Source organism: Salvelinus fontinalis, unplaced genomic scaffold (genome assembly GCF_029448725.1).
Source record: "Salvelinus fontinalis isolate EN_2023a unplaced genomic scaffold, ASM2944872v1 scaffold_0072, whole genome shotgun sequence".
Lineage (NCBI taxonomy): Eukaryota > Metazoa > Chordata > Actinopteri > Salmoniformes > Salmonidae > Salvelinus > Salvelinus fontinalis.
Window position 1 is genome coordinate 228,595 of NW_026600281.1, and position 16,996 is coordinate 245,590.

Consider the following 16,996-nt stretch of genomic DNA (forward strand, 5'->3'; position numbering starts at 1 on the left):
TTGAACACCAGCCGGGCTGCGGCGTTCTGGATGAGTTGTAGGGGTTTAATGGCACAGGCAGGGAGCCCAGCCAACAGCGAGTTGCAGTAATCCAGACGGGAGATGACAAGTGCCTGGATTAGGACCTGCGCCGCTTCCTGTGTGAGGCAGGGTCGTACTCTGCGGATGTTGTAGAGCATGAACCTACAGGAACGGGCCACCGCCTTGATGTTGGTGGAGAACGACAGGGTGTTGTCCAGGATCACGCCAAGGTTCTTAGCGCTCTGGGAGGAGGACACAATGGAGTTGTCAACCGTGATGGCGAGATCATGGAACGGACAGTCCTTCCCCGGGAGGAAGAGCAGCTCCGTCTTGCCGAGGTTCAGCTTGAGGTGGTGATCCGTCATCCACACTGATATGTCTGCCAGACATGCAGAGATGCGATTCGCCACCTGGTCATCAGAAGGGGGAAAGGAGAAGATTAATTGTGTGTCGTCTGCATAGCAATGATAGGAGAGACCATGTGAGGTTATGACAGAGCCAAGTGACTTGGTGTATAGCGAGAATAGGAGAGGGCCTAGAACAGAGCCCTGGGGGACACCAGTGGTGAGAGCGCGTGGTGAGGAGACAGATTCTCGCCACGCCACCTGGTAGGAGCGACCTGTCAGGTAGGACGCAATCCAAGCGTGGGCCGCGCCGGAGATGCCCAACTCGGAGAGGGTGGAGAGGAGGATCTGATGGTTCACAGTATCGAAGGCAGCCGATAGGTCTAGAAGGATGAGAGCAGAGGAGAGAGAGTTAGCTTTAGCAGTGCGGAGCGCCTCCGTGATACAGAGAAGAGCAGTCTCAGTTGAGTGACTAGTCTTGAAACCTGACTGATTTGGATCAAGAAGGTCATTCTGAGAGAGATAGCAGGAGAGCTGGCCAAGGACGGCACGTTCAAGAGTTTTGGAGAGAAAAGAAAGAAGGGATACTGGTCTGTAGTTGTTGACATCGGAGGGATCGAGTGTAGGTTTTTTCAGAAGGGGTGCAACTCTCGCTCTCTTGAAGACGGAAGGGACGTAGCCAGCGGTCAAGGATGAGTTGATGAGCGAGGTGAGGTAAGGTAGAAGGTCTCCGGAAATGGTCTGGAGGAGAGAGGAGGGGATAGGGTCAAGCGGGCAGGTTGTTGGGCGGCCGGCCGTCACAAGACGCGAGATTTCATCTGGAGAGAGAGGGGAGAAAGAGGTCAAAGCACAGGGTTGGGCAGTGTGAGCAGAACCAGCGGTGTCGTTTGACTTAGCAAACGAGGATCGGATGTCGTCGACCTTCTTTTCAAAATGGTTGACGAAGTCGTCTGCAGAGAGGGAGGAGGGGGGGGGGAGGGGGAGGAGGATTCAGGAGGGAGGAGAAGGTGGCAAAGAGCTTCCTAGGGTTAGAGGCAGATGCTTGGAATTTAGAGTGGTAGAAAGTGGCTTTAGCAGCAGAGACAGAAGAGGAAAATGTAGAGAGGAGGGAGTGAAAGGATGCCAGGTCCGCAGGGAGGCGAGTTTTCCTCCATTTCCGCTCGGCTGCCCGGAGCCCTGTTCTGTGAGCTCGCAATGAGTCGTCGAGCCACGGAGCGGGAGGGGAGGACCGAGCCGGCCTGGAGGATAGGGGACATAGAGAGTCAAAGGATGCAGAGAGGGAGGAGAGGAGGGTTGAGGAGGCAGAATCAGGAGATAGGTTGGAGAAGGTTTGGGCAGAGGGAAGAGATGATAGGATGGAAGAGGAGAGAGTAGCGGGGGAGAGAGAGCGGAGGTTGGGACGGCGCGATACCATCCGAGTAGGGGCAGTGTGGGAAGTGTTGGATGAGAGCGAGAGGGAAAAGGATACAAGGTAGTGGTCGGAGACTTGGAGGGGAGTTGCAATGAGGTTAGTGGAAGACCAGCATCTAGTAAAGATGAGGTCAAGCGTATTGCCAGCCTTGTGAGTAGGGGGGGAAGGTGAGAGGGTGAGGTCAAAAGAGGAGAGGAGTGGGAAGAAGGAGGCAGAGAGGAATGAGTCAAAGGTAGACATGGGGAGGTTAAAGTCACCCAGAACTGTGAGAGGTGAGCCGTCCTCAGGAAAGGAGCTTATCAAGGCATCAAGCTCATTGATGAACTCTCCAAGGGAACCTGGAGGGCGATAAATGATAAGGATGTTAAGCTTGAAAGGGCTGGTAACTGTGACAGCATGGAATTCAAAGGAGGCGATAGACAGATGGGTAAGGGGAGAAAGAGAGAATGACCACTTGGGAGAGATGAGGATCCCGGTGCCACCACCCCGCTGACCAGAAGGTCTCGGGGTGTGCGAGAACACATGGGCAGACGAAGAGAGAGCAGTAGGAGTAGCAGTGTTATCTGTGGTGAGCCATGTTTCCGTCAGTGCCAGGAAGTCGAGGGACTGGAGGGACGCATAGGCTGAGATGAGCTCTGCCTTGTTGGCCGCAGATCGGCAGTTCCAGAGGCCACCGGAGACCTGGAACTCCACGTGGGTCGTGCGGGCTGGGACCACCAGGTTAGGGTGGGCGCGGCCACGCGGTGTGAAGCGTTTGTATGGTCTGTGCAGAGAGGAGAGAACAGGGATAGACAGACACATGGTTGACAGGCTACAGAAGAGGCTACGCTAATGCAATGGAGATTAGAATGACAAGTGGGCTACACGTCTCGAATGTTCAGAAAGTTAAGCTTACGTTGCAAAAAAATAAAAATAAAATACAAGATCTTATTGACTAAAATGATATAGTACTGCTGGCTGGTGAAGTAGCCTGGCTAGCAGTGGCTACGTTGTTGAAAGTGAAGCTGGCTAGGTAACCTCGACAATTTCACTAAATTTCTCTAAACTACACAATTATCATGGATACAAGGACAGCAAAGACAACTAGCTAACACTACGCTAATCAAGTCGTCCCGTTGTAGTGTAAGTTTCTACAGTGCTGCTATTCGGTAGAAGTTGGCTAGCTAGCAGTGTTGGCTAGGTAGGAGGACGGCAGCGCGGCAGGCGAAAAATAGCTGGCTAGCTAACCGATAATTACTCAAAGCTACACAATTTTCTTAGATAAAAAGATAGCAAAGAAAACTATGTAGCTAGCTAACACTACACAAGTCAAGTCGTTCCGTTGTAATGTAATCGTTTCTACCGTGCTGCTAATCGGTGGCTAGCTGGCTAGTTAGCAGGGTTGACTACGTTACGTTAGGGCGAGAATACCTGGCTAGCGAACCACAGCGAACCTTGATAACTACACAAGTATCACCGATACAAAGACGGCTATGGAGCCAGCTAAGTAGCTAGCTAAGATCGAACAAATACAAATCAAAGATAGCAAAGACAACTGTGTAGTCAGCCAACACTACACTGATCAAGTCGTTCCGTTGTAATGCACTCGTTTCTACAATGCTGCTATTCGGTGGCAAGCTGGCTAGCTAGCAGTGTTTGCTACGTTGCGTTACGTTAGGGCGAAAATAGCTGGCTGGCGAACCTCAATAACTACACAATTATGTTTGATGCAAAGACGGCTATGTAGCTAGCTAAGATCAAACAAATCAAACCGTTGTACTGTAGTGAAAATGAAAATCAGACCGTTGTACTATAATGAAATGTAATGAAAAGTTTATACTACTATTCGGTGGACGTTTGCTAGCTGCTGGGCAGATAAGTGTGGACTACGATAGACGACGGAATACGATAATTACGCAATTATCTTTTATACACAGACGGCTAAGTAGCTAGCTAAGAAGAAATTGCTAAGGTTAGACAAATTTAACCGTTTTACTATAATGAAATGTAATGAAATGTAATGAAAATGAAATGAAAAGTTATACTACCTGCAGAGCGAATGCAAATGCGACCGCTCGCTCCAAACCGGATGCATCTGGTATCTGGTATATCTGGTATATCTGGTATCTGGTATATCTGGTATATCTGGTATATCTGGTATATCTGGTATCTGGTATATCTGGTATATCTGGTATATCTGGTATATCTGGTGTATCTGGTGTATCTGGTGTATCTGTTATAATTGGGAACATGTAGTTAATTCATCGGTTGTCTGTTATATCATGTACAGTGACTATAGAAAACCTTGCGTAGAAATGTGTGTAAATACAACCCTATCTCAAGGTCAAGTTTTCAGAAGACCGAGGTGGGTTTCCTCTCTTTTTACCTGGGCTTTGCTCCTTTTCATATTTATTTTGATCCTGACAAACTCCCCAGTCCCTGCCGATGACAAGCATACCCATAACATGATGCTGCCACCACAATAGTTGAAAATACAGAGGGTTTCACTCTGTTGTGTTGTATTGGTTTTGATCCAACCCTTTTCCCTGCCGATGACACCCTCTGTCTATCGTTGTCTCTGATTGGGAATCATACTTAGGCGGCCTGTTTTGCCACCTTAGTTGTGGGTAGTTGTCTGTGTTAGTGGCCTGTGTAGCCCTAGTCAGCTTCACGTTCGTTTTTTTGTTGTTTCCTGTTTTTTCTTGGCGACATTCATAATAAGAAGAAATGTCCGCTCACCACGCTGCAACTTGATCCGGTCATTTCCACCCTGACGACGATCGTGACGAGAACGTTTGGTAGAAATCTTTCATTAGAGCGTTGTGTACAGTGTATACAGATACAGTGTGTTTGGATATAGTGCCATTTAAAGGGAATAGGGAGCCATACTTAAATGTAAATGTAAATATAGGGCACGTGCCATATCTGCCGTCGTGTGTTTCCCCCCCATCAGACATCAGGAAGAAGGAGAAGCAGCTGCTGGAGATGGCTGGCTACACCCAGAGTATCAACTCCTCCATCACAACCATCATCCCCACCCTGGCAACCATCCTCACCTTCGTGGTCCACACCCTGCTGGGCCTGCCCCTCGGCACCTCGGAAGTGAGTAGTATACCTAATACCTAGTCCTAATACCTAGTCCTAATACCTAGTCCTAATACCTAGTCCTAATACCTAGTCCTAATACCTAGACCTAATACCTAGTCCTAATACCTAGTCCTAATACCTAGTCCTAATACCTAGTCCTAATACCTAGTCCTTATACCTAGTCCTAATACCTAGTCCTAATACCTAGTCCTAATACCTAGTCCTAATACCTAGTCCTAATATCTAGTCCTAATACCTAGTCCTAATACCTAGTCCTAATATCTAGACCTAATACCTAGTCCTAATACCTAGACCTAATACCTAGTCCTAATACCTAGTCCTAATACCTAGTCCTAATACCTAGTCCTTATACCTAGACCTAATACCTAGTCCATATACCTAGTCCTAATACCTAGTCCATATACCTAGACCTAATACCTAGACTTAATACCTAGTCCTAATACCTAGTCCTAATACCTAGTCCTAATACCTAGTCCTAATACCTAGTCCTAATACCTAGTCCTTATACCTAGACCTAATACCTAGTCCATATACCTAGTCCTAATACCTAGTCCATATACCTAGACCTAATACCTAGACTTAATACCTAGTCCTAATACCTAGTCCTAATACCTAGTCCTAATACCTAGTCCTAATACCTAGTCCTAATACCTAGTCCATATACCTAGTCCATATACCTGGACCTAATATCTAGTCCTAATACCTAATACCTAGTCCACATACCTAGTCCATATACCTAGTCCTAATACCTAGTCCTAATACCTAGTCCTAATACCTAGACCTAATACCTAGACCTAATACCTAGACCTAATACCTAGACCTAATACCTAGACCTAATACCTAGACCTAATACCTAGTCCTAATACCTAGACCTAATACCTAGTCCTAATACCTAGTCCTAATACCTAGTCCTAATACCTAGACCTAATACCTAGTCCTAATACCTAGTCCTAATACCTAGTCCTAATACCTAGTCCTAATACCTAGTCCTAATACCTAGTCCTAATACCTAGTCCTAATACCGAGTCTAGTCATACTGAGTAGATATGTCTATAGTCTTTAGCTCAGCAGGCTAACATAGTCAGCTATGAATACAGTAGTACCTAATGAAAGACCTTTAGCTCAGCAGGCTAACATAGTCCGCTATGAGTAGTACCTAATGAAAGACCTTTAGCTCAGAGGGCTAACATAGTCAGATATGAATACAGTATTACCTAATGAAAGGCCTTTAGCTCAGAGGGCTAACATAGTCAGCTATGAATACAGTAGTACCTAATGAAAGGCCTTTAGCTCAGAGGGCTAACATAGTCAGCTATGAGTAGTACCTAATGAAAGACCTTTAGCTCAGAGGGCTAACATAGTCAGCTATGAGTACAGTATTACCTAATGAAAGACCTTTAGCTCAGAGGGCTAACATAGTCCGCTATGAGTAGTACCTAATGAAAGACCTTTAGCTCAGAGGGCTAACATAGTCCGCTATGAGTACAGTAGTATCTAATGAAAGACCTTTAGCTCAGAGGGCTAACATAGTCAGCTATGACTACAGTAGTACCTAATGAAAGACCTTTAGCTCAGCAGGCTAACATAGTCAGCTATGAATACAGTATTACCTAATGAAAGACCTTTAGCTCAGAGGGCTAACATAGTCAGATATGAATACAGTAGTACCTAATGAAAGACCTTTAGCTCAGCAGGCTAACATAGTCAGCTATGAATACAGTATTACCTAATGAAAGGCCTTTAGCTCAGAGGGCTAACATAGTCAGCTATGAATACAGTAGTACCTAATGAAAGACCTTTAGCTCAGAGGGCTAACATAGTCAGCTATGAATACAGTATTACCTAATGAAAGACCTTTAGCTCAGAGGGCTAACATAGTCAGCTATGAATAGTACCTAATGAAAGACCTTTAGCTCAGAGGGCTAACATAGTCAGATATGAATACAGTAGTACCTAATGAAAGACCTTTAGCTCAGCAGGCTAACATAGTCAGCTATGAATACAGTATTACCTAATGAAAGGCCTTTAGCTCAGAGGGCTAACATAGTCAGCTATGAATACAGTAGTACCTAATGAAAGACCTTTAGCTCAGATGGCTAACATAGTCAGCTATGAATACAGTAGTACCTAATGAAAGACCTTTAGCTCAGCAGGCTAACATAGTCAGATATGAGTAGTACCTAATGAAAGACCTTTAGCTCAGAGGGCTAACATAGTCAGCTATGACTACAGTAGTACCTAATGAAAGACCTTTAGCTCAGAGGGCTAACATAGTCAGCTATGAATACAGTAGTACCTAATGAAAGACCTTTAGCTCAGCAGGCTAACATAGTCAGCTATGAGTACAGTAGTACCTAATGAAAGGCCTTTAGCTCAGAGGGCTAACATAGTCAGCTATGACTACAGTAGTACCTAATGAAAGACCTTTAGCTCAGAGGGCTAACATAGTCAGCTATGACTACAGTATTACCTAATGAAAGACCTTTAGCTCAGCAGGCTAACATAGTCAGCTATGAGTACAGTAGTACCTAATGAAAGGCCTTTAGCTCAGCAGGCTAACATAGTCGACTATGAGTAGTACCTAATGAAAGTCCTTTAGCTCAGAGGGCTAACACAGTCAGCTATGAGTAGTACCTAATGAAAGACCTTTAGCTCAGAGGGCTAACATAGTCAGCTATGAGTAGTACCTAATGAAAGACCTTTAGCTCAGAGGGCTAACATAGTCAGCTATGAGTAGTACCTAATGAAAGACCTTTAGCTCAGAGGGCTAACATAGTCAGCTATGAGTATTACCTAATGAAAGACCTTTAGCTCAGAGGGCTAACATAGTCAGATATGAATACAGTATTACCTAATGAAAGACCTTTAGCTCAGAGGGCTAACATAGTCAGCTATGAATACAGTAGTACCTAATGATAGACCTTTAGCTCAGAGGGCTAACATAGTCAGCTATGAATACAGTAGTACCTAATGAAAGACCTTTAGCTCAGAGGGCTAACATAGTCAGCTATGAATACAGTAGTACCTAATGAAAGACCTTTAGCTCAGAGGGCTAACATAGTCAGCTATGAGTACAGTAGTACCTAATGAAAGACCTTTAGCTCAGAGGGCTAACATAGTCAGCTATGAGTATTACCTAATGAAAGACCTTTAGCTCAGAGGGCTAACATAGTCAGCTATGAGTACAGTAGTACCTAATGAAAGACCTTTAGCTCAGAGGGCTAACATAGTCAGCTATGACTACAGTAGTACCTAATGAAAGACCTTTAGCTCAGCAGGCTAACATAGTCAGCTATGAATACAGTAGTACCTAATGAAAGACCTTTAGCTCAGATGGCTAACATAGTCAGCTATGAGTACAGTAGTACCTAATGAAAGACCTTTAGCTCAGAGGGCTAACATAGTCAGCTATGACTACAGTAGTACCTAATGAAAGGCCTTTAGCTCAGATGGCTAACATAGTCAGCTATGACTACAGTAGTACCTAATGAAAGACCTTTAGCTCAGCAGGCTAACATAGTCAGCTATGAATACAGTATTACCTAATGAAAGACCTTTAGCTCAGAGGGCTAACATAGTCAGCTATGAGTAGTACCTAATGAAAGACCTTTAGCTCAGAGGGCTAACATAGTCAGCTATGAATACAGTATTACCTAATGAAAGGCCTTTAGCTCAGAGGGCTAAGATAGTCAGCTATGAGTACAGTAGTACCTAATGAAAGACCTTTAGCTCAGAGGGCTAACATAGTCAGCTATGACTACAGTAGTACCTAATGAAAGGCCTTTAGCTCAGAGGGCTAACATAGTCAGCTATGAATACAGTAGTACCTAATGAAAGACCTTTAGCTCAGAGGGCTAACATAGTCAGCTATGAATACAGTAGTACCTAATGAAAGACCTTTAGCTCAGAGGGCTAACATAGTCAGCTATGAATACAGTATTACCTAATGAAAGACCTTTAGCTCAGCAGGCTAACATAGTCAGCTATGACTACAGTAGTACCTAATGAAAGACCTTTAGCTCAGAGGGCTAACATAGTCAGCTATGAGTAGTACCTAATGAAAGACCTTTAGCTCAGAGGGCTAACATAGTCAGATATGAATACAGTAGTACCTAATGAAAGACCTTTAGCTCAGAGGGCTAACATAGTCAGCTATGAATACAGTAGTACCTAATGAAAGACCTTTAGCTCAGAGGGCTAACATAGTCAGCTATGAATACAGTAGTACCTAATGAAAGGCCTTTAGCTCAGATGGCTAACCATCCTGTAGTGTGTACTGTACTGTAAAGTCATGTCTCTTACTGTGTTTTTACCAGGCTGTTACCATTCTAGCCATCTTGTTTTTACCAGGCTGTTACCATCATCGCCATCTTGTTTTTACCAGGTTGTTACCATCCTCGCCATCTTGTTTTTACCAGGCTGTTACCATCATCGCCATCTTGTTTTTACCAGGTTGTTACCATCCTCGCCATCTTGTTTTTACCAGGCTGTTACCATCCTAGCGATCTTGTTTTTACCAGGTTGTTACCATCCTAGCCATCTTGTTTTTACCAGGCTGTTACCATCCTAGCCATCTTGTTTTTACCAGGCTGTTACCATCCTAGCCATCTTGTTTTTACCAGGCTTTTACCATAATCGCCATCTTGTTTTTACCAGGCTGTTACCATCCTAGCCATCTTGTTTTTACCAGGCTTTTACCATAATCGCCATCTTGTTTTTACCAGGCTGTTACCATCCTCGCCATCTTGTTTTTACCAGGCTGTTACAATCATCGCCATCTTGTTTTTACCAGGCTGTTACCATCCTCGCCATCTTGTTTTTACCAGGCTGTTACCATCCTCGCCATCTTGTTTTTACCAGGCTGTTACCATCCTAGCCATCTTGTTTTTACCAGGTTGTTACCATCCTAGCCATCTTGTTTTTACCAGGCTGTTACCATCCTAGCCATCTTGTTTTTACCAGGCTTTTACCATAATCGCCATCTTGTTTTTACCAGGCTGTTACCATCCTCGCCATCTTGTTTTTACCAGGCTGTTACAATCATCGCCATCTTGTTTTTACCAGGCTGTTACCATCCTCGCCATCTTGTTTTTACCAGGCTGTTACAATCATCGCCATCTTGTTTTTACCAGGCTGTTACCATCATCGCCATCTTGTTTTTACCAGGCTGTTACCATCCTAGCCATCTTGTTTTTACCAGGCTGTTACCATCCTAGCCATCTTGTTTTTACCAGGCTTTTACCATAATCGCCATCTTGTTTTTACCAGGCTGTTACCATCCTCGCCATCTTGTTTTTACCAGGCTGTTACAATCATCGCCATCTTGTTTTTACCAGGCTGTTACCATCCTCGCCATCTTGTTTTTACCAGGCTGTTACCATCCTAGCGATCTTGTTTTTACCAGGATGTTACCATCATCGCCATCTTGTTTTTACCAGGCTGTTACCATCATCGCCATCTTGTTTTTACCAGGATGTTACCATCATCGCCATCTTGTTTTTACCAGGCTGTTACCATCATCGCCATCTTGTTTTTACCAGGCTGTTACAATCATCGCCATCTTGTTTTTACCAGGATGTTACCATCATCGCCATCTTGTTTTTACCAGGTTGTTACCATCCTCGCCATCTTGTTTTTACCAGGCTGTTACCATCCTTGCCATCTTGTTTTTACCAGGATGTTACCATCATCGCCATCTTGTTTTTACCAGGCTGTTACCATCCTCGCCATCTTGTTTTTACCAGGCTGTTACCATCCTCGCCATCTTGTTTTTACCAGGTTGTTACCATCCTAGCCATCTTGTTTTTACCAGGTTGTTACCATCCTAGCCATCTTGTTTTTACCAGGCTGTTACCATCCTCGCCATCTTGTTTTTACCAGGCTGTTACCATCCTAGCCATCTTGTTTTTACCAGGTTGTTACCATCCTAGCCATCTTGTTTTTACCAGGCTGTTACCATCCTAGCCATCTTGTTTTTACCAGGCTTTTACCATAATCGCCATCTTGTTTTTACCAGGCTGTTACCATCCTCGCCATCTTGTTTTTACCAGGCTGTTACCATCATCGCCATCTTGTTTTTACCAGGCTGTTACCATCCTCGCCATCTTGTTTTTACCAGGCTGTTACAATCATCGCCATCTTGTTTTTACCAGGCTGTTACCATCCTCGCCATCTTGTTTTTACCAGGCTGTTACCATCCTCGCCATCTTGTTTTTACCAGGCTGTTACCATCCTAGCCATCTTGTTTTTACCAGGCTGTTACCATCCTAGCCATCTTGTTTTTACCAGGCTGTTACCATCCTCGCCATCTTGTTTTTACCAGGCTGTTACCATCCTAGCCATCTTGTTTTTACCAGGTTGTTACCATCCTAGCCATCTTGTTTTTACCAGGCTGTTACCATCCTCGCCATCTTGTTTTTACCAGGCTGTTACCATCCTCGCCATCTTGTTTTTACCAGGCTGTTACCATCCTAGCCATCTTGTTTTTACCAGGTTGTTACCATCCTAGCCATCTTGTTTTTACCAGGTTGTTACCATCCTAGCCATCTTGTTTTTACCAGGGTGTTACCATCCTAGCCATCTTGTTTTTACCAGGCTGTTACCATCCTTGCCATCTTGTTTTTACCAGGCTGTTACCATCCTCGCCATCTTGTTTTTACCAGGCTGTTACCATCCTAGCCATCTTGTTTTTACCAGGCTGTTACCATCCTAGCCATCTTGTTTTTACCAGGATGTTACCATCATCGCCATCTTGTTTTTACCAGGCTGTTACAATCATCGCCATCTTGTTTTTACCAGGCTGTTACCATCCTCGCCATCTTGTTTTTACCAGGATGTTACCATCATCGCCATCTTGTTTTTACCAGGCTGTTACCATCCTAGCCATCTTGTTTTTACCAGGATGTTACCATCATCGCCATCTTGTTTTTACCAGGCTGTTACAATCATCGCCATCTTGTTTTTACCAGGCTGTTACCATCCTCGCCATCTTGTTTTTACCAGGATGTTACCATCATCGCCATCTTGTTTTTACCAGGTTGTTACCATCCTAGCCATCTTGTTTTTACCAGGCTGTTACCATCCTAGCCATCTTGTTTTTACCAGGCTGTTACCATCCTCGCCATCTTGTTTTTACCAGGCTGTTACCATCCTCGCCATCTTGTTTTTACCAGGCTGTTACCATCCTCGCCATCTTGTTTTTACCAAGCTGTTACCATCCTCGCCATCTTGTTTTTACCAGGATGTTACCATTATTGCCATCTTGTTTTTACCAAGCTGTTACCATCCTTGCCATCTTGTTTTTACCAGGATGTTACCATCATCGCCATCTTGTTTTTACCAGGCTGTTACCATCCTTGCCATCTTGTTTTTACCAGGATGTTACCATCATCGCCATCTTGTTTTTACCAGGATGTTACCATCATCGCCATCTTGTTTTTACCAGGATGTTACCATCATCGCCATCTTGTTTTTACCAGGATGTTACCATCCTTGCCATCTTGTTTTTACCAGGATGTTACCATCATCGCCATCTTGTTTTTACCAGGATGTTACCATCCTTGCCATCTTGTTTTTACCAGGATGTTACCATCATCGCCATCTTGTTTTTACCAGGCTGTTACCATCCTAGCCATCTTGTTTTTACCAGGCTGTTACCATCCTAGCCATCTTGTTTTTACCAGGTTGTTACCATCCTAGCCATCTTGTTTTTACCAGGCTGTTACCATCCTAGCCATCTTGTTTTTACCAGGCTGTTACCATCCTTGCCATCTTGTTTTTACCAGGATGTTACCATCATCGCCATCTTGTTTTTACCAGGCTGTTACCATCCTTGCCATCTTGTTTTTACCAGGATGTTACCATCATCGCCATCTTGTTTTTACCAGGCTGTTACCATCCTTGCCATCTTGTTTTTACCAGGATGTTACCATCATCGCCATCTTGTTTTTACCAGGCTGTTACCATCCTAGCCATCTTGTTTTTACCAGGCTGTTACCATCCTTGCCATCTTGTTTTTACCAGGATGTTACCATCATCGCCATCTTGTTTTTACCAGGCTGTTACCATCCTTGCCATCTTGTTTTTACCAGGATGTTACCATCATCGCCATCTTGTTTTTACCAGGATGTTACCATCCTTGCCATCTTGTTTTTACCAGGATGTTACCATCATCGCCATCTTGTTTTTACCAGGCTGTTACCATCCTTGCCATCTTGTTTTTACCAGGATGTTACCATTATTGCCATCTTGTTTTTACCAGGATGTTACCATCCTCGCCATCTTGTTTTTACCAGGATGTTACCATCTTTACCATCTTGTTTTTACCAGGATGTTACCATAATCGCCATCTTGTTGTTACCAGGCTTTTACCATAATCGCCATCTTTAACTCCATGCGGTTCTCCCTGGGTTTGTTGCCGTTCTCTGTCAAAGCCATAGCTGAGGGACAAGTGTCGCTAGCCCGGCTAAAGGTGAGACTCCTCTCCTTTAAAACATTGTCAATCATCAACCTCTTCCTGTATATCATGAAGCACGTGTCATAACGTTTCTGTTATCAGTCTCTTTGTGGCATGACCATAAGCTCTGTGTGTTTACTGTGTGTGTGTGTGTGTGTGTGGGTGGGGGTGAATGTGTGTGTGTGTTTGTGCCTGCGTGTATGTGTGCCTGCTTGTGTGTGTGTGTGGGGGGGGGGGGGTTGTGTGTGTGTGTGTTTGTGCCTGCGTGTATGTGTGCCTGCTTGTGTGTGTGTGTGGGGTTGTGTATGTGTGTGTGTGTGCGTGTGTGTGTGTGTGTGCATGTCCACTCTGTGTGTGTGTGTGTGTGTGTGTAGAAACTGCTTATGACCCAGAACCCAGACTCGTACCTGGTCCAGAGACACGGGTCCTCCTCGGCCCTGGTCATGGAGAAGGCCACATTCACCTGGGCCGGGCCTGAAGGACAGACAACCGCTACGGCACCAGGCACCACAGCCTCTCTGAAGGGAGGGAAGGTGGAACCACAGGGCCAGAACGGGACTCACACACCGGGCAAGACCCAGGCCAAGCCCACCCTGAGAAACATCTCCTTTAACCTGCCTAAGGTAGGTGCTGCTAGGGCTTTTGATTGGGTTAGATGGGGTGGGTGGGGTCTGGGCTAGATAGGGCTTTTGATTGGGTTAGATGGGGTGGGTGGGGTCTGGGCTAGATAGGGCTTTTGATTGGGTTAGATGGGGTGGGTGGGGTCTGGGCTAGATAGGGCTTTTGATTGGGTTAGATGGGGTGGGTGGGGTCTGGGTTAGATAGGGCTTTTGATTGGGTTAGATGGGGTGGGTGGGGTCTGGGTTAGATAGGGCTTTTGATTGGGTTAGATGGGGTGGGTGGGGTCTGGGTTAGATAGGGCTTTTGATTGGGTTAGATGGGGTGGGTGGGGTCTGGGTTAGATAGGGCTTTTGATTGGGTTAGATGGGGTGGGTGGGGTCTGGGTTAGATAGGGCTTTTGATTGGGTTAGATGGGGTGGGTGGGGTCTGGGTTAGATAGGGCTTTTGATTGGGTTAGATGGGGTGGGTGGGGTCTGGGTTAGATAGGGTGGGGTCTGGGTTAGATAGGGCTTTTGATTGGGTTAGATAAGGTGGGTGGGGTCTGGGTTTGATAGGGCTTTTGATTGGGTTAGATGGGGTGGGTGGGGTCTGGGTTAGATAGGGCTTTTGATTGGGTTAGATGGGGTGGGTGGGGTCTGGGTTAGATAGGGCTTTTGATTGGGTTAGATGGGGTGGGTGGGGTCTGGGTTAGATAGGGCTTTTGATTGGGTTAGATGGGGTAAGCAGGGGTCAGAGTTTGGTTGGGATTAGCAGGGGTCAGAGTTCAGTGGGATTAGCAGGGGTCAGAGTTAGATGGGATTAGCAGGGGTCAGAGTTCAGTGGGATTAGCAGGGGTCAGAGTTAGGTGGGATTAGCAGGGGTCAGAGTTCAGTGGGATTAGCAGGGGTCAGAGTTAGATGGAGGTAAGCAGGGGTCAGAGTTAGATGGGATTAGCAGGGGTCAGAGTTAGATGGGATTAGCAGGGGTCAGAGTTAGGTGGGATTAGCAGGGGTCAGAGTTAGATGGGATTAGCAGGGGTCAGAGTTAGGTGGGATTAGCAGGGGTCAGAGTTAGATGGGATTAGCAGGGGTCAGAGTTAGATGGGATTAGCAGGGGTCAGAGTTAGGTGGGATTAGCAGGGGTCAGAGTTAGATGGGATTAGCAGGGGTCAGAGTTCGGTGGGGTAGGCAGGGGTCAGAGTTAGATGGGGTAAACGGGTCAGAGTTATGTGATTGATTACTGATGACTGTTTGACTTTTTTAGGGAAACCTGCTTGGTATCTGTGGCAACGTGGGAAGCGGGAAAACATCGCTGATATCGAGCATCTTAGAACAGGTTTGCTTGAAAGTGTTTGTTACCATTTTATCAGTTAAATGTTCAAATATACAAACAATACATGCAACATAGAATAAATGCATCACTACGACTCAACATTTGCAGATATCGTACAATGAATTGTTTCATCACGAAGATTCTTCCAAAAACGGTATTAAGTGATGTTTTGTGTTGCATGAAATGATGTGTGATGTGTTCCCCACTTCAGATGCACCTGCAGCATGGTTCCGTCACAGCAGACGGAGCGTTTGCCTACGTTTCCCAGCAGGCCTGGATCTTCCACGGTACGGTCCGAGACAATATCTTGATGGGGGAACCCTTCAACCAGGCCAGGTAATGTTACTGTGGTCTGTTCACCTTTACCTGCCAGGTAATGTTACTATGGTCTGTTCACCTGTTTTACCTGGCCAGGTAATGTTACTATGGTCTGTTCACCTGTTTTACCTGCCAGGTTATGTTACTATGGTCTGTTCACCTGTTTTACCTGGCCAGGTAATGTTACTGTGGTCTGTTCTCCTTTACTTTACCTGCCAGGTAATGTTACTATGGTCTGTTCACCTTTACCTGCCAGGTAATGTTACTGTGGTCTGTTCACCTTTACCTGCCAGGTAATGTTACTGTGGTCTGTTCACCTGTTTATACCTGCCAGGTAATGTTACTATGGTCTGTTCACCTTTACCTGCCAGGTAATGTTACTGTGGTCTGTTCACCTGTTTTACCTGCCAGGTAATGTTACTATGGTCTGTTCACCTGTTTTACCTGGCAGGTAATGTTACTATGGTCTGTTCACCTGGCCAGGTAATGTTACTATGGTCTGTTCACCTGTTTTACCTGCCAGGTAATGTTACTATGGTCTGTTCACCTGTTTTACCTGCCAGGTAATGTTACTATGGTCTGTTCACCTGGCCAGGTAATGTTACTATGGTCTGTTCACCTGTTTTACCTGCCAGGTAATGTTGCTATGGTCTGTTCACCTGTTTTACCTGCCAGGTAATGTTACTATGGTCTGTTCACCTGTTTTACCTGCCAGGTAATGTTACTATGGTCTGTTCACCTGGCCAGGTAATGTTACTATGGTCTGTTCACCTGTTTTCCCTGGCCAGGTAATGTTACTATGGTATGTTCACCTGTTTTACCTGCCAGGTAATGTTACTATGCTCTGTTCACCTGTTTTACCTGCCAGGTAATGTTACTATGGTCTGTTCACCTGTTTTACCTGGCCAGGTAATGTTACTATGGTCTGTTCACCTGTTTTACCTGCCAGGTAATGTTACTATGGTCTGTTCATCTGTTTTACCTGGCCAGGTAATGTTACTATGGTCTGTTCACCTGTTTTACCTGGCCAGGTAATGTTACTATGGTCTGTTCACCTGTTTTACCTGGCCAGGTAATGTTACTATGGTATGTTCACCTGTTTTACCTGCCAGGTAATGTTACTATGGTCTGTTCACCTGTTTTACCTGCCAGGTAATGTCACTATGGTCTGTTCACCTGTTTTACCTGCCAGGTAATGTTACTATGGTCTGTTCACCTGTTTTACCTGCCAGGTAATGTTACTATGGTCTGTTCACCTGTTTTACCTGGCCAGGTAATGTTACTATGGTCTGTTCACCTGTTTTACCTGCCAGGTAATGTTACTATGGTCTGAGGCGTATCTGAACACTATACATACTGATTTATAGTGTTACTAATACTCCTCCCTCTCTCTCATCCTTCCATCTTTTATGGTTCAACAGGAAGACG

General features: G+C 45.2%; 1 protein-coding gene across 2 annotated transcripts in view; it reads left to right on the forward strand.

Annotated features, from left to right (window-relative positions):
- Window positions 1–16,996, forward strand: part of LOC129842863 (ATP-binding cassette sub-family C member 12-like) — a gene marked incomplete at its 5' end in the record, with an annotated part of 283,379 nt that overhangs the window by 223,779 nt on the left and 42,604 nt on the right. The window contains 3 exon segments of one of the 2 annotated variants that reach the window (XM_055911558.1): window positions 13,823–13,941; window positions 15,182–15,253; window positions 15,462–15,586. Coding sequence (XP_055767533.1) covers window positions 13,823–13,941; window positions 15,182–15,253; window positions 15,462–15,586 — 316 coding nt within the window. 2 annotated transcript variants of the gene reach the window in all.